The following is a 12417-nucleotide window of genomic DNA, read 5'->3' on the forward strand; positions in this document are numbered from 1 at the left end:
TCCACCGGTTTTGGAGTGAACCGGTGGCAAAAACTTCTGATTTATGTTTTAGATGAGCACTTTTCCCACCGGTTTTCAAGTGAACCGGTGGCAAAACTATAACATTTCCCACCGGTTTTCACACTGACCCGGTGGCAAAAGTGCCCCAAAAAATTAAATTGTTTTTTTTTTTTTTTGCATTTTTTTCACTTAAATTGTACCAAATACTTATATATAATCATAATATACATAAAACACATATATTTGCCTCAATAACTTGTAATATTACACTTTAAAAAACTAAAAAAAATGGACATATAAACACTAACATATATACTTTTGGACATATAAACACTAACATATGTTGTCTGACAGTATACAAAAACTAATAGAACTCAGGACTTCAAGGGTGGCAAGAATGCAAAACTGATGCAGAGCAGAGCACAGTGACATTGGTGGCAATGAGTTTGTCTTTGTAGTATCAAATGCCATTTCCCCACCCAAGCTGGTGTCCTCATTGCCGATGGCAGCATTGATGTCCATTGTAGGGGAAGGATTCAAGCTAACTCTAGAGTATCACAGGAGATTTAAGTGATAACAATGTACATACCCTAGCTTTCATTGACTGATCCAACAAAATGTTGGAAGATTTAATGTCACGATGTATCACAGGAGGAACTGCCTGAAAGCAGAAGGAAGAAATCAGATTGAAAACAGCAAAAAACCAAATTTCATACTACATATATATACAGTAGAAGCACGAGTCAGGTCAGGCAGGTTAAAATTTAATGCACTCAAATTCCTGAAGGAGAACCTATATTATTCATCAGCCTATTATAAATCAACATGAATGCCTACTTATATGTATTTTTGATGATTTAATGCCAAAATAGAGGTTTTTTATTAATGTCCTATTGCCAAAAGGAACCAATCATATGACAGACAAACAGGAATATCAGACCCAAAGCATTCCCCAAACTTATTATTACGCTACTACAATTCATTCAGTTTATCGTCCAGCTATAACAGTATATAAGTTGCAAAGCAAAGAATTTAGTTCCCCAAGTACCTCAATGCCACCATGCTAAAATCAAAAGAAAAGGGTCCAAATGAGCATTCGTAGAATCTATTTAATTGTAGTAAAATTCTAAGATACAGCTCACCTAAAACTGGAATAATCAACCCAAGATTGTAATTCAAGTCCTGTAGTTCTATTTCACAACAAATTTCAACCCAATTCGGATACTACCCTCCATCACTTCACGCGAATAGCAATAAAAATTACGCTCTAGAAGATCATAAGAAAAGGAAAAATCAAAGTTTGATTAATAGATGATAAGGGAAACAAAATCTTATTCAGACAACTATAGATTTTGTTAATGGGACTGGTGTCACTGGTCTGAACAGGAGGATACCAATTAGGGATGCTGAACAAGAAGTTCAAGCGACAAGAACTTCCTATAGAGCCACTTTTCACAGAAGAACCTCTTCCTAATTAAGCTTGCATAGTTGCATGCATGGAAGCCCCAATTGCAATTATCCTTGTAATGGGATCACTTAAGCTGAAAAATGAGGAAACCTGTCAATTTGCAGGCTCCAACGTAAGAAAGGTTCACAAAACTAGGTTTGCAAGGTAGTTTAATCATTGATGTTCGTCAGTCAATCCACAGATGAAAATCAAATATCGTAACTTTTCAACATATCTCAATGTATCCATTTACATGCACAGTAATTATTTTCCTGGAAAAAAAGTTGGTTAAATCTGATTATTTCATATCATTGCAATGACACCTAGAAGGGCTAGAACACTCTTATTTCTACATTAACCTAGGCTCGCATAAATGCTGAAGATATAATTTGTTCACTTACTGTATAAATGGGAAGCTAGGCTGCCATTGCTCATATACGCATATATAAGCATGTTTTTTCCCTTCTTTGTACAATATCCAAGCAAATTCAAGAGGTTCCTGTGATGCAACCTTCCTAACAGTTTAACCTGAGAAACAAGAGCATGCAATAAAAGAAGGTGAGATCAAGAATCAATCAGCACAATAACTACAGCATAAAAAGAGACAATAACTTGTCTACCACACAGGACATGTAAGGATGAACCTTGGTATAGATTATATTGCCACTAAGAAGCTGCACTGATTAAAATATGACATTACCTCTGTTTCAAATTCTTGCTCCCCTTGCTTTGAATCAGTTGCCAACACCTTCACAGCAACTATTTCACCAGTTGACATCTGAGCTTTGTACACAGCACATTATGCACCCTGGCCAACCAATGTTGTGAAATTCTGAGTCGCCTTCTACAAATCCCTGCAAAAGAAGTAGCCAGCTTATACTCTTATAGTCATCAAGTAAAGTGCAATCAGAGTTCTGTTCATATCAGTAGTTTCACCATGATTTGAATCTACAAGAAATTACTCTCCAACAAGGATAGATTGACAAAGAGGGTGGAGAAAGAGAGCACTTGAGATACTGAGACCAAAAATCATATTAAGATGTAAATTATACTTGAATTATACATTCTTAGCAAAGCAATGACACCAGCCAAACACAATAATATGACATTATAAGCTGTAATGAGGTCTGCTACGACAATTATTTATTACCATAAGAAAGCAATTAATACCTCCTTTTACGATTCTCACGTAAATTACAAAGAATCAAAACAGCAGCATATATGTAATAAAATCTAACACCTAGATTCAAGCATCAAGTTATGAAACATAATTGATTTGTTAGCAACATTTACAAAATCCATTGATCAATCTATAAAAATGGCACTAATCGGACTGATAAGATTTCTCATCTTCACTACCCAATTCGGTTTTGTCCCTATGATCACATAAAGAGGATTGCCAATTCCTTATTTTTAATGTCTCAACGGAATAATTTTAACATTGTCACTAAAAACTTAAGTAAATTTCAGAAAGCAAACCTGTAAACAAACTCAAGTATACCAGATGCAGAAACAACATTACTTCTCTTAAAGCCGTCAAGCCACAAAGACATCCCACTGACACTTTTTCTGTATCGTCTTGGAGATTCAGGGCCAAGGGTAACGCTCATTCCATAAAACAAATTAACATTAAAATAGTTCATCCAAACAACTTATTTTTTTATTTTTTTATTTTTTTTTTACCAAATGATCCATTTACACAGAGCAATTACAACTTACAATCACCGAAGCATGGCAACAGTTTAAAGGTTTTTCGACTTTCCATGGAACCGAATTATCAAATGTACTCAACATAATTCCGTACTTCCTTTGTGTATTCGTACAATAGTTGTATAAAAATAGATAAGCAAGCTAAGCAGTTGACCTGAGAAGAAGATATGGCATAAGCATTGAGCTCACTATCAATGTAGTAGCAGCTAACACACAAATCATCTCCCTGATAACATCATCAACAAAACATATCACAACACTTATACGATTGTACCACAAATCTAGAATGTGCATTCCGTAATCCGGTCATCATTTCGATTTATATCATTGCTCTTTATGTCTCTCTAAACACCGAAAAATAAGAAACCTGCACATCCTTAACCTCCCCACTAACAACATCCTTCACCTTCAACCCTCCCAAATATGCAATCCTAATCTAGTATCTAGAGACTCGTATATAGAAACTTAGCTTGAGTTGACCAAAAGTAGCAACATAATTCAGACGACATTGAGAATTAATTAATCACTACCTTCATAAGATATTCACAAGTACTCTGGATCCCTCAATTTGTAAAGATAAACACCCAGAGCTTACTTGAACAAGGCACCACAACAACAGAGGTAACAAGTGCTATATGAACTTTCAATTCAGTTTTGTGCGAAAAATGGAATACAACACCACAACAAAATTAAATATCAAATTATTATTTTTACAAAATTTAGCTCAAATTCAAGACAACTAACAATAGTAACAACACTAAGATTAAGATCACCACAAATAAAGCTAAATAAATAATAATAAAACACAACGTCATATCAAATAATGATGATGAATTTAGTGATAATGATTCTGACATTGTGAAATGCATTTTCAAGTCATGCCTGATTAACACCAACATCGATTAACAGAAAGTTATCACATGCTTCATTCATCAAATTTGTAAACACAGATCTTGCAAATTTCACAATATTCAACCAGAACCCAGAAAAATACAGCAACTCTCAAACATAAATGGGCGAAAGAACTACATAGCACATGCAATTGCATTGACCAAAATGAATACCTATAAATTACATCTGAACTAATGAATTAAAGAAAGAACTAATCAATTAAAGCAAGAAAATTTTAAAAAGTAAAAAACTCCAATTTGCATGTCGTTTAATTACCCATAAATTAGGGATAGTACAAACACCCAAAACACTACCCAAATCAAAATTCATTCTCAATTAAGGTGATAATTTCAAACATTACCTTTAGTAGTGAGTGAGTGAAAGAGAGGGCTGTGGCGAGCGGAAAAATTGACCACAAATTAGAGCGGTGAAAGGGAGGAGTACGCTTAAATGGAGGAGAGAGAGAGAGGAAAGAGTACAACGAGAAACGCTTAAATGGACGAGGGAGAGAGGAAGGAGTACGGCGAGAAAGATATGAAGGAGTACAGAGAGGTTCATTTTAATGGAGGAGAGGGAGAGGAGAGAGAGGTAGCGCAGACGAGAAAGGAGGAAAGATCGAGGAATTGAAGGAGAAAGAAAGAAGAATATAAGCGGTTTTTTTTATTTCATAACACTTTTCCCACCGGTTTTGTTAGAACCGGTGAGAGAAACATACTTTTCCCACCGTTTTGGTTAGAACCGGTGGCAAATCCATTTTCCCTCTTTTTTTTTTTTTTTTTTTATAAAACAAAACTTTTCCCACCGGTTTTCAAGAACCGGTGGCAAAAAGGGGGTGCCTTTTTCAATTTTTCTACTAGTGTAGGATCTTCTCGGATTTCGAGATCAGGTGTTTTTCTCTATTTTCGAGAGAATTTAGTGTTCAATGATTGAATGTGTTTTAAAGTTGGGTAAATATCCCTATTTATAGGATCATTGAAATTTGTGCCCTCGTCCTAGGTTACGGAAATCTAGGACTGACAGGCTGCGCCATTTTTTGGCAGTTTAGGGAATTGGGCCCTGAAAGCCGTCTTTTTCCCTTGCTGATTTGGAGTGCCACGTGTCAACTGGTGAGTGGCCTTTATTGGACATGTCTTGGGGTGACACGTGTCCCATTCTGATTAGGCCACGTGATATGTGTATTTTTACCCAAAACATCACACTTTTCCTACATGAACATTTAGGCAGTCTACAGGCTTTATTATTGTAGACATGGTTACACCTCCTCTTGCAATAATGAATATTCGACCCTTTGTGTCATTGTGAAGAAAGTAGTACTCATACCTATTCTCTATAGCATGAATTCTCAAAGCTTTTCTAAGAACATACACATTACTGAATAACATAACTTTGACTAACTGAATAGGCTTTGCTGAAGTCTGTTTCACCATTAAATTAGAGACTTAAGTCGCACAAAGTTTAATATACAACATAAAACGGCGCATATGTTTCACAACATATTATGTTCCATAAAAAAAAATAAAAATGCAGCATTTCACTATTGTTTGGAATCTATATAAGGGAAAAGTAAATGTTCTATTCCATTCCCTTATTCACATCAATTTATGCCTCTATAAATTTCAATATTTTTATAGTGAATGAAAAAAGGAGTATGAACTAATCCAATTGGATTCTTATTAATTAGATATTTAAGTTGAAGATTAAAATCATCATTTTAAAAAAATTAATTCATTATGCACTATAAGTGATACAAAATAATAAAGGAAAAATACACTTTAATAATTCCAACTATGGGTGATTTAATTCTAATAATCAAAACTAAGGTTTATTATCTAATAATCCCATATGATATGAGTTTGCCTCCAGTGGTCCCAATGACCGGTAACATGCTGAAAAGGTAAATATTTTTTTGAAGCCACGTGTCGGCATGTGGTTTCTCCAATATTAAAAAAGATTAAAAAAAAGAAGAAAAAACCTAAAAACCAATTCAATTCCCAGCCACCGCCTGCCCCTTCCCCTCACCACTTCTCTCACCGTGAAACCCTAGGCTACCCATTAACCTCCACCACTCCCAGACCTTATTTCCAAATGCCGCATTAATAACCTAGCAATCCCACAACACCGCAACAACTCCCGTGCAACCATCAATGCCGCACAAGTACCACTAGGCCACCTCGCACCTAACCACCGCACATAGCAATCCAACATCAACAAAGCCGCCCTTAAGCAAACAACATCGAATTTTGCCCACCGTCACCCCAATTAATACACAGACGATCCACCCCACCCTCTTAACCACCCTTCTCTTCTTTCCCCCCTTGCGGAAAAAAAAACCATAATAGCCGTTCTCTCTCCTTTCCCCCACCCTCCAAACTTCCTGGGGGGCCGTTTTCGAGGGTTGGGGAAGGGAGGAGGGACGGTTTTGACAGTAAGGGAAGGTAGGAGGGTTATTTTTTAGGGCAGGAGAAGGGAGCAGGGTGGTTTGGGGGTGGGCCGGCTAGAGTGGTTTCGGGGGTTGGGAGGGGTCGGCTGGCCGTTTTCCAGTAGGCTAGGGGTGTTACGGTGAGGGAAGGAGAGGGGTAGTGGATATTAGGGTTTTTTGGGTTTTTTATTCCTTTTTAATTTTTTGTTTATTTTAGACCAATCACGTGTTGACACGTGTCTAGTTACTTGTTATAGCAAGTCGTTGGCTTGGTGTTGACTGGTTGGGACCACTGGAGGCAAACTCATAGCATAGTTGGGATTATTAGATAATAAACCTTAGTTGGGATTATTAGAAGTAAATCGCCCATAGTTGAGATTTTTAAAGTGTATTTTTCCAATAAAAAAATATAAAATCAAAACGAAACATAAATATTGATGTATTGAAGACATCATATACTTATTTATTAAATTTTTCATTGAGTTATTGAGTAATGAACTTGCTTGTGTTTGCTAGTTCATGTATGTGCCTGTATTTTTTTTTTTAAGTTTAAATCGTGGTAAATTCACTATGATTATGAGCATATCAAACATTGCATATCACATTATGTGCTTTTATACTATTTTTTTTTTGCTAGGTAGGTAAAATATATCCATAATCACTTGAATATAATAATACTAGATCAATACGAAGCAAAAGTTCATTTATTGCATAATTCATGTTTAATTATAGTGTAATTTTTAAAGTTTTTTTTTTTACGATAGTTTCTTAACTCTAATTGGAAATGTAAAATAGAAATCTTACACTATAGATTTCTGTATTATACATGGAAAAAAATGTATTTGTTTGACATGTTGTAATGACATTAGATTTTTTTTTAAAAAAAAAAAAAAAAATTATCATAGGTGAAGAAGCCATTGTTTGATTTAGATTAAATACTTAGGGTTATTACCTTTTAAAAGAAATACAATATATATATGGGTATGAATGTAGAAGTTTAACACATAGCATAGAGAGTATGTTTATAATATTATCATATACACTAGTAGAAAAAACTAAATAGGCAACCCCCTTATGGCAGCGGTTCATGAAAACCGTTGCCAACTAAAATGAGCGCCAATTAAAATTTCAGAATTGGCAACGGTTAACCGTTGCCAACTGATTATTTTTTTTTAAAAAAGAAAAAAAATAAAAGGGTTAGAGTTGGCAACGGTTAACCGTTGCCAACTGATTATTTAAAAAAAAAATAAAAAAATAAGAGGATTAGTGTTGGCAACTAAAAAAAAAATTTGGGCTCCTTTTATTCTTTCCCTTAGCCGCCCCTCTATTTCTCTCTCAAATTCATTCTCGTTCTCTCTCATCTCCCTCAAATTCATTCTCGTTCTCTCTCATCTCCCTCAAATTCATTATTCATTCAGAGCTCCTTCTCTCTCATCTCACTTAGAATTATCTCCAAAATCTCGCATGCACCTCAGATCTCTCCAATTCATATTCGCAAGGTATTTTTTAGATTTTTTCTGGTTTTTTTCGTGTTTTAATTTCTGGGTTCGAAATTTTTTTCGTTTTTTGGGATATTTCTAGGTTCGAATACCTGGTATTTTTTTTCTCGATTTTTTCTCGGTTTCTTAGTTTCTTGAATTTTTTGGGTTTTTTGGGTTTAAATTTCTGGGTTCGGATTTTTTTTGAATTTTGGGGTTCAAATTCCTTTGGTTTTTTCTGGGTTTTTGGGTTCGGATTGTTTTCTGGGTTTCGAATTTGATTGGTTTGAATTTTATTGGTTTTTTCTGTTTAAATTTCTGGGTTTCTGGGTTCGGATTTTTTCAGAATTTTTTAGGTTCGAATTTCTTTGTTTTTTTCTGGGTTTATTGTTTCTAGTTTTTTTGTTAGTTTTTTCTGGGTTTATTAGGTTCGTTCTAGATTATTGGTTTTTTCTGGGTTTATTAGGTTCTAGATTAAAACGTAACAATGGTTTTTTCTTTGTTTAATGTTCTGGGTTTATTAGTTTCATGGTTATTGGTTCGAATTTTTTTCTAATTTTTGGGGTTTTAATTTAATTGATGCAGGTAGTATTACAACTACAGCGATTGCTCATAGACGAAGGATTCAAGATTCAAGGATTTGGTGTTTTGTTGTTCATTGTTACGTTTTTATTTATATAATTTTTTTATAAATTGTAAAATAACAATTTAATTAATATAATATATTCATGTATATTATGGTGTTCATTGTTTTTTTGGTGTTTTGTTGTTCATTGATACGATTCTGGTGTTTTTTTTTTGGTTTAAACGATTATGGTGCAAGTTGATGCTGATTTTGAACTGTAAAAAAAAAAAAGAAAAACAAGTCAATGGCACCGGTTAACCGGTGCCAACTACATTAAATTTAATTAAAAAAAAAGGCGCCATAACAATTGGCAACGGTTAACCGTTGCCAATTTGTTGAGTTGGCAACGGTTAACCGTTGCCAATTGCTTGAGTTGGCAACGGTTTTGAACTGTTGCCAATTATTTTGGGATTTGGCAACTCTCTAATACGCAACGGTTCAAAACCGTTGCCTTTGGGGGGTTTTGAACCGTTGCCAATTTGCTCTATTCGTGTAGTGATATACGTGTTTTTAATAACATTTAATATAAAATTATCTTAACAATATATATTCATGTAATATATTATTTCAACGTTGTAGAAATTCAAAAAGTAGCTTCCAAAACCCTCAAAGAGGTCAAAATCTATTTTATATCACATTACCAATGCATGAATACATATTTTAGGTAAAATATATGATAATTAAATTGAAAGCCAACGTTCTTCCTACTTGACACCCTTCTAAATTTAATTAATACAATCAATAGTAATACAGTAAAATTAATTTTAATATAATAGCCAATCTAATTACTGAAATGACTCAAATAATTGAAATGAGTATATCTAGCTGATCAATTAAAGAAAATGACCATAACAGCTGCAACAGCAATAAAGGATGACAACTCAATGCTCACAGCACCATTCTTCTTAGGAGGTAGGGCTAGAGCATCAGCTGGTGTTGATTCGGAGGGTGATGGAGCATCAGTCATTGGCCCTGCAGCTGGTCCTTCCACAGGGGAGCTACTTGAAGAGTCGTTAAAATCCTCAGATCCGGGGCTCGGGGCTTCAGTGGTAGAGTTTGTGGGAGAAAGGGAAGGCGAGGCCGATTGAGTTGCATCACTAGGTGTTGGTGAAACCTTTGTTGCAGAGGAAGATGTTGTAGGGGCCTTGGCATTAGTTGAGGGGGAAAGAGAATCAGGGGCCGCAGCTTTATGGGATGGTGATGGCGAAGGTCCTTCTGCCATCACAAGACTAACCATAGAAACAAACACCAAAGCAAGAATAATTAATGCTTGACAAGCCATGGTTATAATTTATTTTATAAATAAACAAACAAAATTCAAAAATTTTGGGAAATGATGTTTCTGGTAAGGTGATATTTTAAAAAATGTAATGTGTCCCTTTTTATTTGCATGCAGACAACTGCAAAGACAAAGAATGGGTATAAAAATGGTGGGACATTGAGTATATATATGTAGATAAAGATGTTGATTTATAGAATAATTAACTAGGAAATCGCTAGGCCATAAGCATTGGTTTGTTAAAATTTTTAATCTACTACTAAAAATAGATTTTCCTTTTCTAGTTAAATGTTTTAACTATTGTCCATATCTTTCGGCAATTTATTATTTTTTTTTATTGGCATAATTTCCTCTCTTTGTCGTTTTTAAAAGAATATTTCTTTCTTGGGCGTAACTAATATAATGGGAAAAATTCATTTTATAATAAATAATGTGATATACTTGAGTGAATTTAGGATACATTATAAAATTTTTTTTTTATGAGTTGTCCAACAGACAATGTTAAAAACTTTTTATTCAATTTTTTTTTGTATTAACTCTTTAAACATATTCCCGTGTAACTAAATAAATGCTGAAGATCCTATGCAGACTTTTATGACTCCTATTACTTTGTACATGTAATAAAATTAACTATTATATATAAATAAAGGATGTTAAAATAAAAAAGACGAGAAAGATTTTATATACATACTTAGTTTTATTTAAATATATATACATATATTAAGAAAACCACAGGTTTTGTATGCTTTGACATGCTAACATTTTTGTGGTGTAAACAAAGTTATTTCAAAAACTAATGGCAAATAAGAAGAGAGATTATTATTTTTTGTTATTTCCTTAGTTGTGTTTTCTTTTATTTTTATTTTATTTTTTATTTTTTTTACTTTTTCTTTATTCTTTTTATGGTAAAGAAAATACTCAATTTTATACCACCGTACCCCCACCTACCATGTGGTTTACATTTATTATATAATAATATTAACATCTCTACACAATTTTCTTTTTCCTACCTAAAAGTCAAAAGAGGGATTTCATGTTCTAAAATGTTATAAAAAAATTGTAAAAAAAGAATAGAGGGAGTACATTGTTTATCACTTTGCCTTTAAGATGATTTGTAGTACATGTTAGGGGTTTAACTGTCCCTAGTAAATTTGTTTTTTCATTTGGTAAACTTTGCTTAAATTAATACAAATTAAGATTTATTCGTTTTTTTTTTGTAAACAACAAAGGCTTAAAATGATCACAAATTAATACTGTTGCATACAGAATTTAGAGCAGCATCTATTCTCTGACAATTTGATGGGCATGATGATCGCGTGAACAATCTGCTTTGTGAATAGAGTCGTTTCTAAGATTTCAAATGCCCGGGGGAAGCTAATATAATGGGGCCCAATAATTTAATATTTTTTATCAAGGAGGAAAATTCTTTTTATTACTTTAAACAAATGATCTATTTTTATTTAGTTTTTGTAAAAAAAAAATCTTGCGGAATAATAAAAATTAAACTACATATATATAATCTATAAGTAATATTTTGTCATATTATAGCATATATACGTATTAAAAACAAAATAATGTACAAAATTTAATAAATACGAAAGTCGTCGATAATCTACACATGTAGCTCATCTCTACAACAAATGATATTAATCACTAATATGTTCATTATCTAATATCTTAGCAATCTACTATTATTACTAAAATTTGAGGTGCAATTATATTAAAAAAATAATAGAAGATGAAAATTGTTCTCCTCTAGTTAATTAATAATTGATTAATTAAATTAAATTAAATGAAACATGCATGATACATAGCTAATACTATGTACTTTGCATTGTATATATCTAGGGAATTTTAACTCCGCCCTGCTGTGGGCCATGTTTTTAAGTATGGCGGCGCTCCAAGGAAAAGAAGTTGAAGAAAAAGAGTCGCCAACAAGTTTTAGGAACTTGTAACCCGTTCACAATCGTGAAGGTTACACCCCATTCACAATCACAAAGACTGCTTAATCTATAGTGGTCTAAAACCATGACTGTATGTTCGAGGATGATGGTACGAATTCAACCTCAAAGAGATCAAACCTGCCCTAAATTAGGCCTCCACTGAATTCTTATGATATCCATGCGCGCTTTTCGATCAACATACATACATCAAATTAATCCTAAACTTGTTTATTCTACGCTGGTTGATTATTAATGCACAATCAAATCTAATATTCTTGATCACTTGAATAAAAATCATAATAAACCTAAATCCAATTATTAATTATCTTATTATGCGTGATTTCAATTACAAATTCCCATTAAACCTGCAAAAAGGGACTTGGTCAAGCAATAACAATAAATCATTGATAATTAAGCAACATATAATTATAATAATTATCATCATAAAAATATCGTTAGTAGTAAGATCCTAGGCATGATACTAAACAGATTAATAACGATCCTAGCATGTTACTAATAAAAAAAAATCACGTTATCCTAAACATGATACTAGCAATTAATATATTATCCTAAACATTATTTCTATTCCAAATCAAAAGAATAATTAAGTAATTAAATTACTTAC

At 33.3% G+C, this 12417-nt stretch overlaps 1 protein-coding gene across 2 annotated transcripts; it reads right to left on the reverse strand.

Moving 5' to 3' along the window:
* Nucleotides 1-251: 251 nt before the first annotated feature.
* On the reverse strand, nucleotides 252-4949 carry LOC110695640 (calcium/calmodulin-regulated receptor-like kinase 1). 2 transcript variants are annotated; one of them, XM_021872850.1, is made up of 4 exons: nucleotides 4410-4949; nucleotides 2148-2301; nucleotides 1849-1975; nucleotides 252-661 (listed from the first exon to the last, which is right to left on the reverse strand). In XM_021872850.1, exons 2-4 carry the CDS (start codon nucleotides 2223-2225, stop codon nucleotides 636-638), a joined length of 231 nt encoding a protein of 76 aa, XP_021728542.1. In that variant the 5' UTR covers nucleotides 2226-2301; nucleotides 4410-4949; the 3' UTR covers nucleotides 252-635. The 2 variants fall into 2 exon arrangements, with proteins under 2 accessions (XP_021728542.1, XP_021728543.1); XM_021872851.1 differs by lacking the exon at nucleotides 4410-4949 and having other exon boundaries at nucleotides 2148-4378.
* Nucleotides 4950-12417: the final 7468 nt, after the last annotated feature.

This window comes from Chenopodium quinoa, unplaced genomic scaffold (genome assembly GCF_001683475.1).
Source record: "Chenopodium quinoa cultivar QQ74 unplaced genomic scaffold, ASM168347v1, whole genome shotgun sequence".
NCBI lineage: Eukaryota > Viridiplantae > Streptophyta > Magnoliopsida > Caryophyllales > Amaranthaceae > Chenopodium > Chenopodium quinoa.

Excerpts from the sequence above, each read along its gene's own strand:
- LOC110695640 (XM_021872850.1), bottom strand. The coding sequence starts at position 2,225 with ATGTCAACTGGTGAAATAGTTGCTGTGAAGGTGTTGGCAACTGATTCA. Across the intron at positions 1,976-2,147 it reads AGCAAGAATTTGAAACAGAG|GTTAAACTGTTAGGAAGGTT; the intron begins GTAATGTCATAT and ends CTTGTTTCTCAG. Across the intron at positions 662-1,848 it reads CCTAGCTTCCCATTTATACA|GCAGTTCCTCCTGTGATACA; the intron begins GTAAGTGAACAA and ends TTCTGCTTTCAG.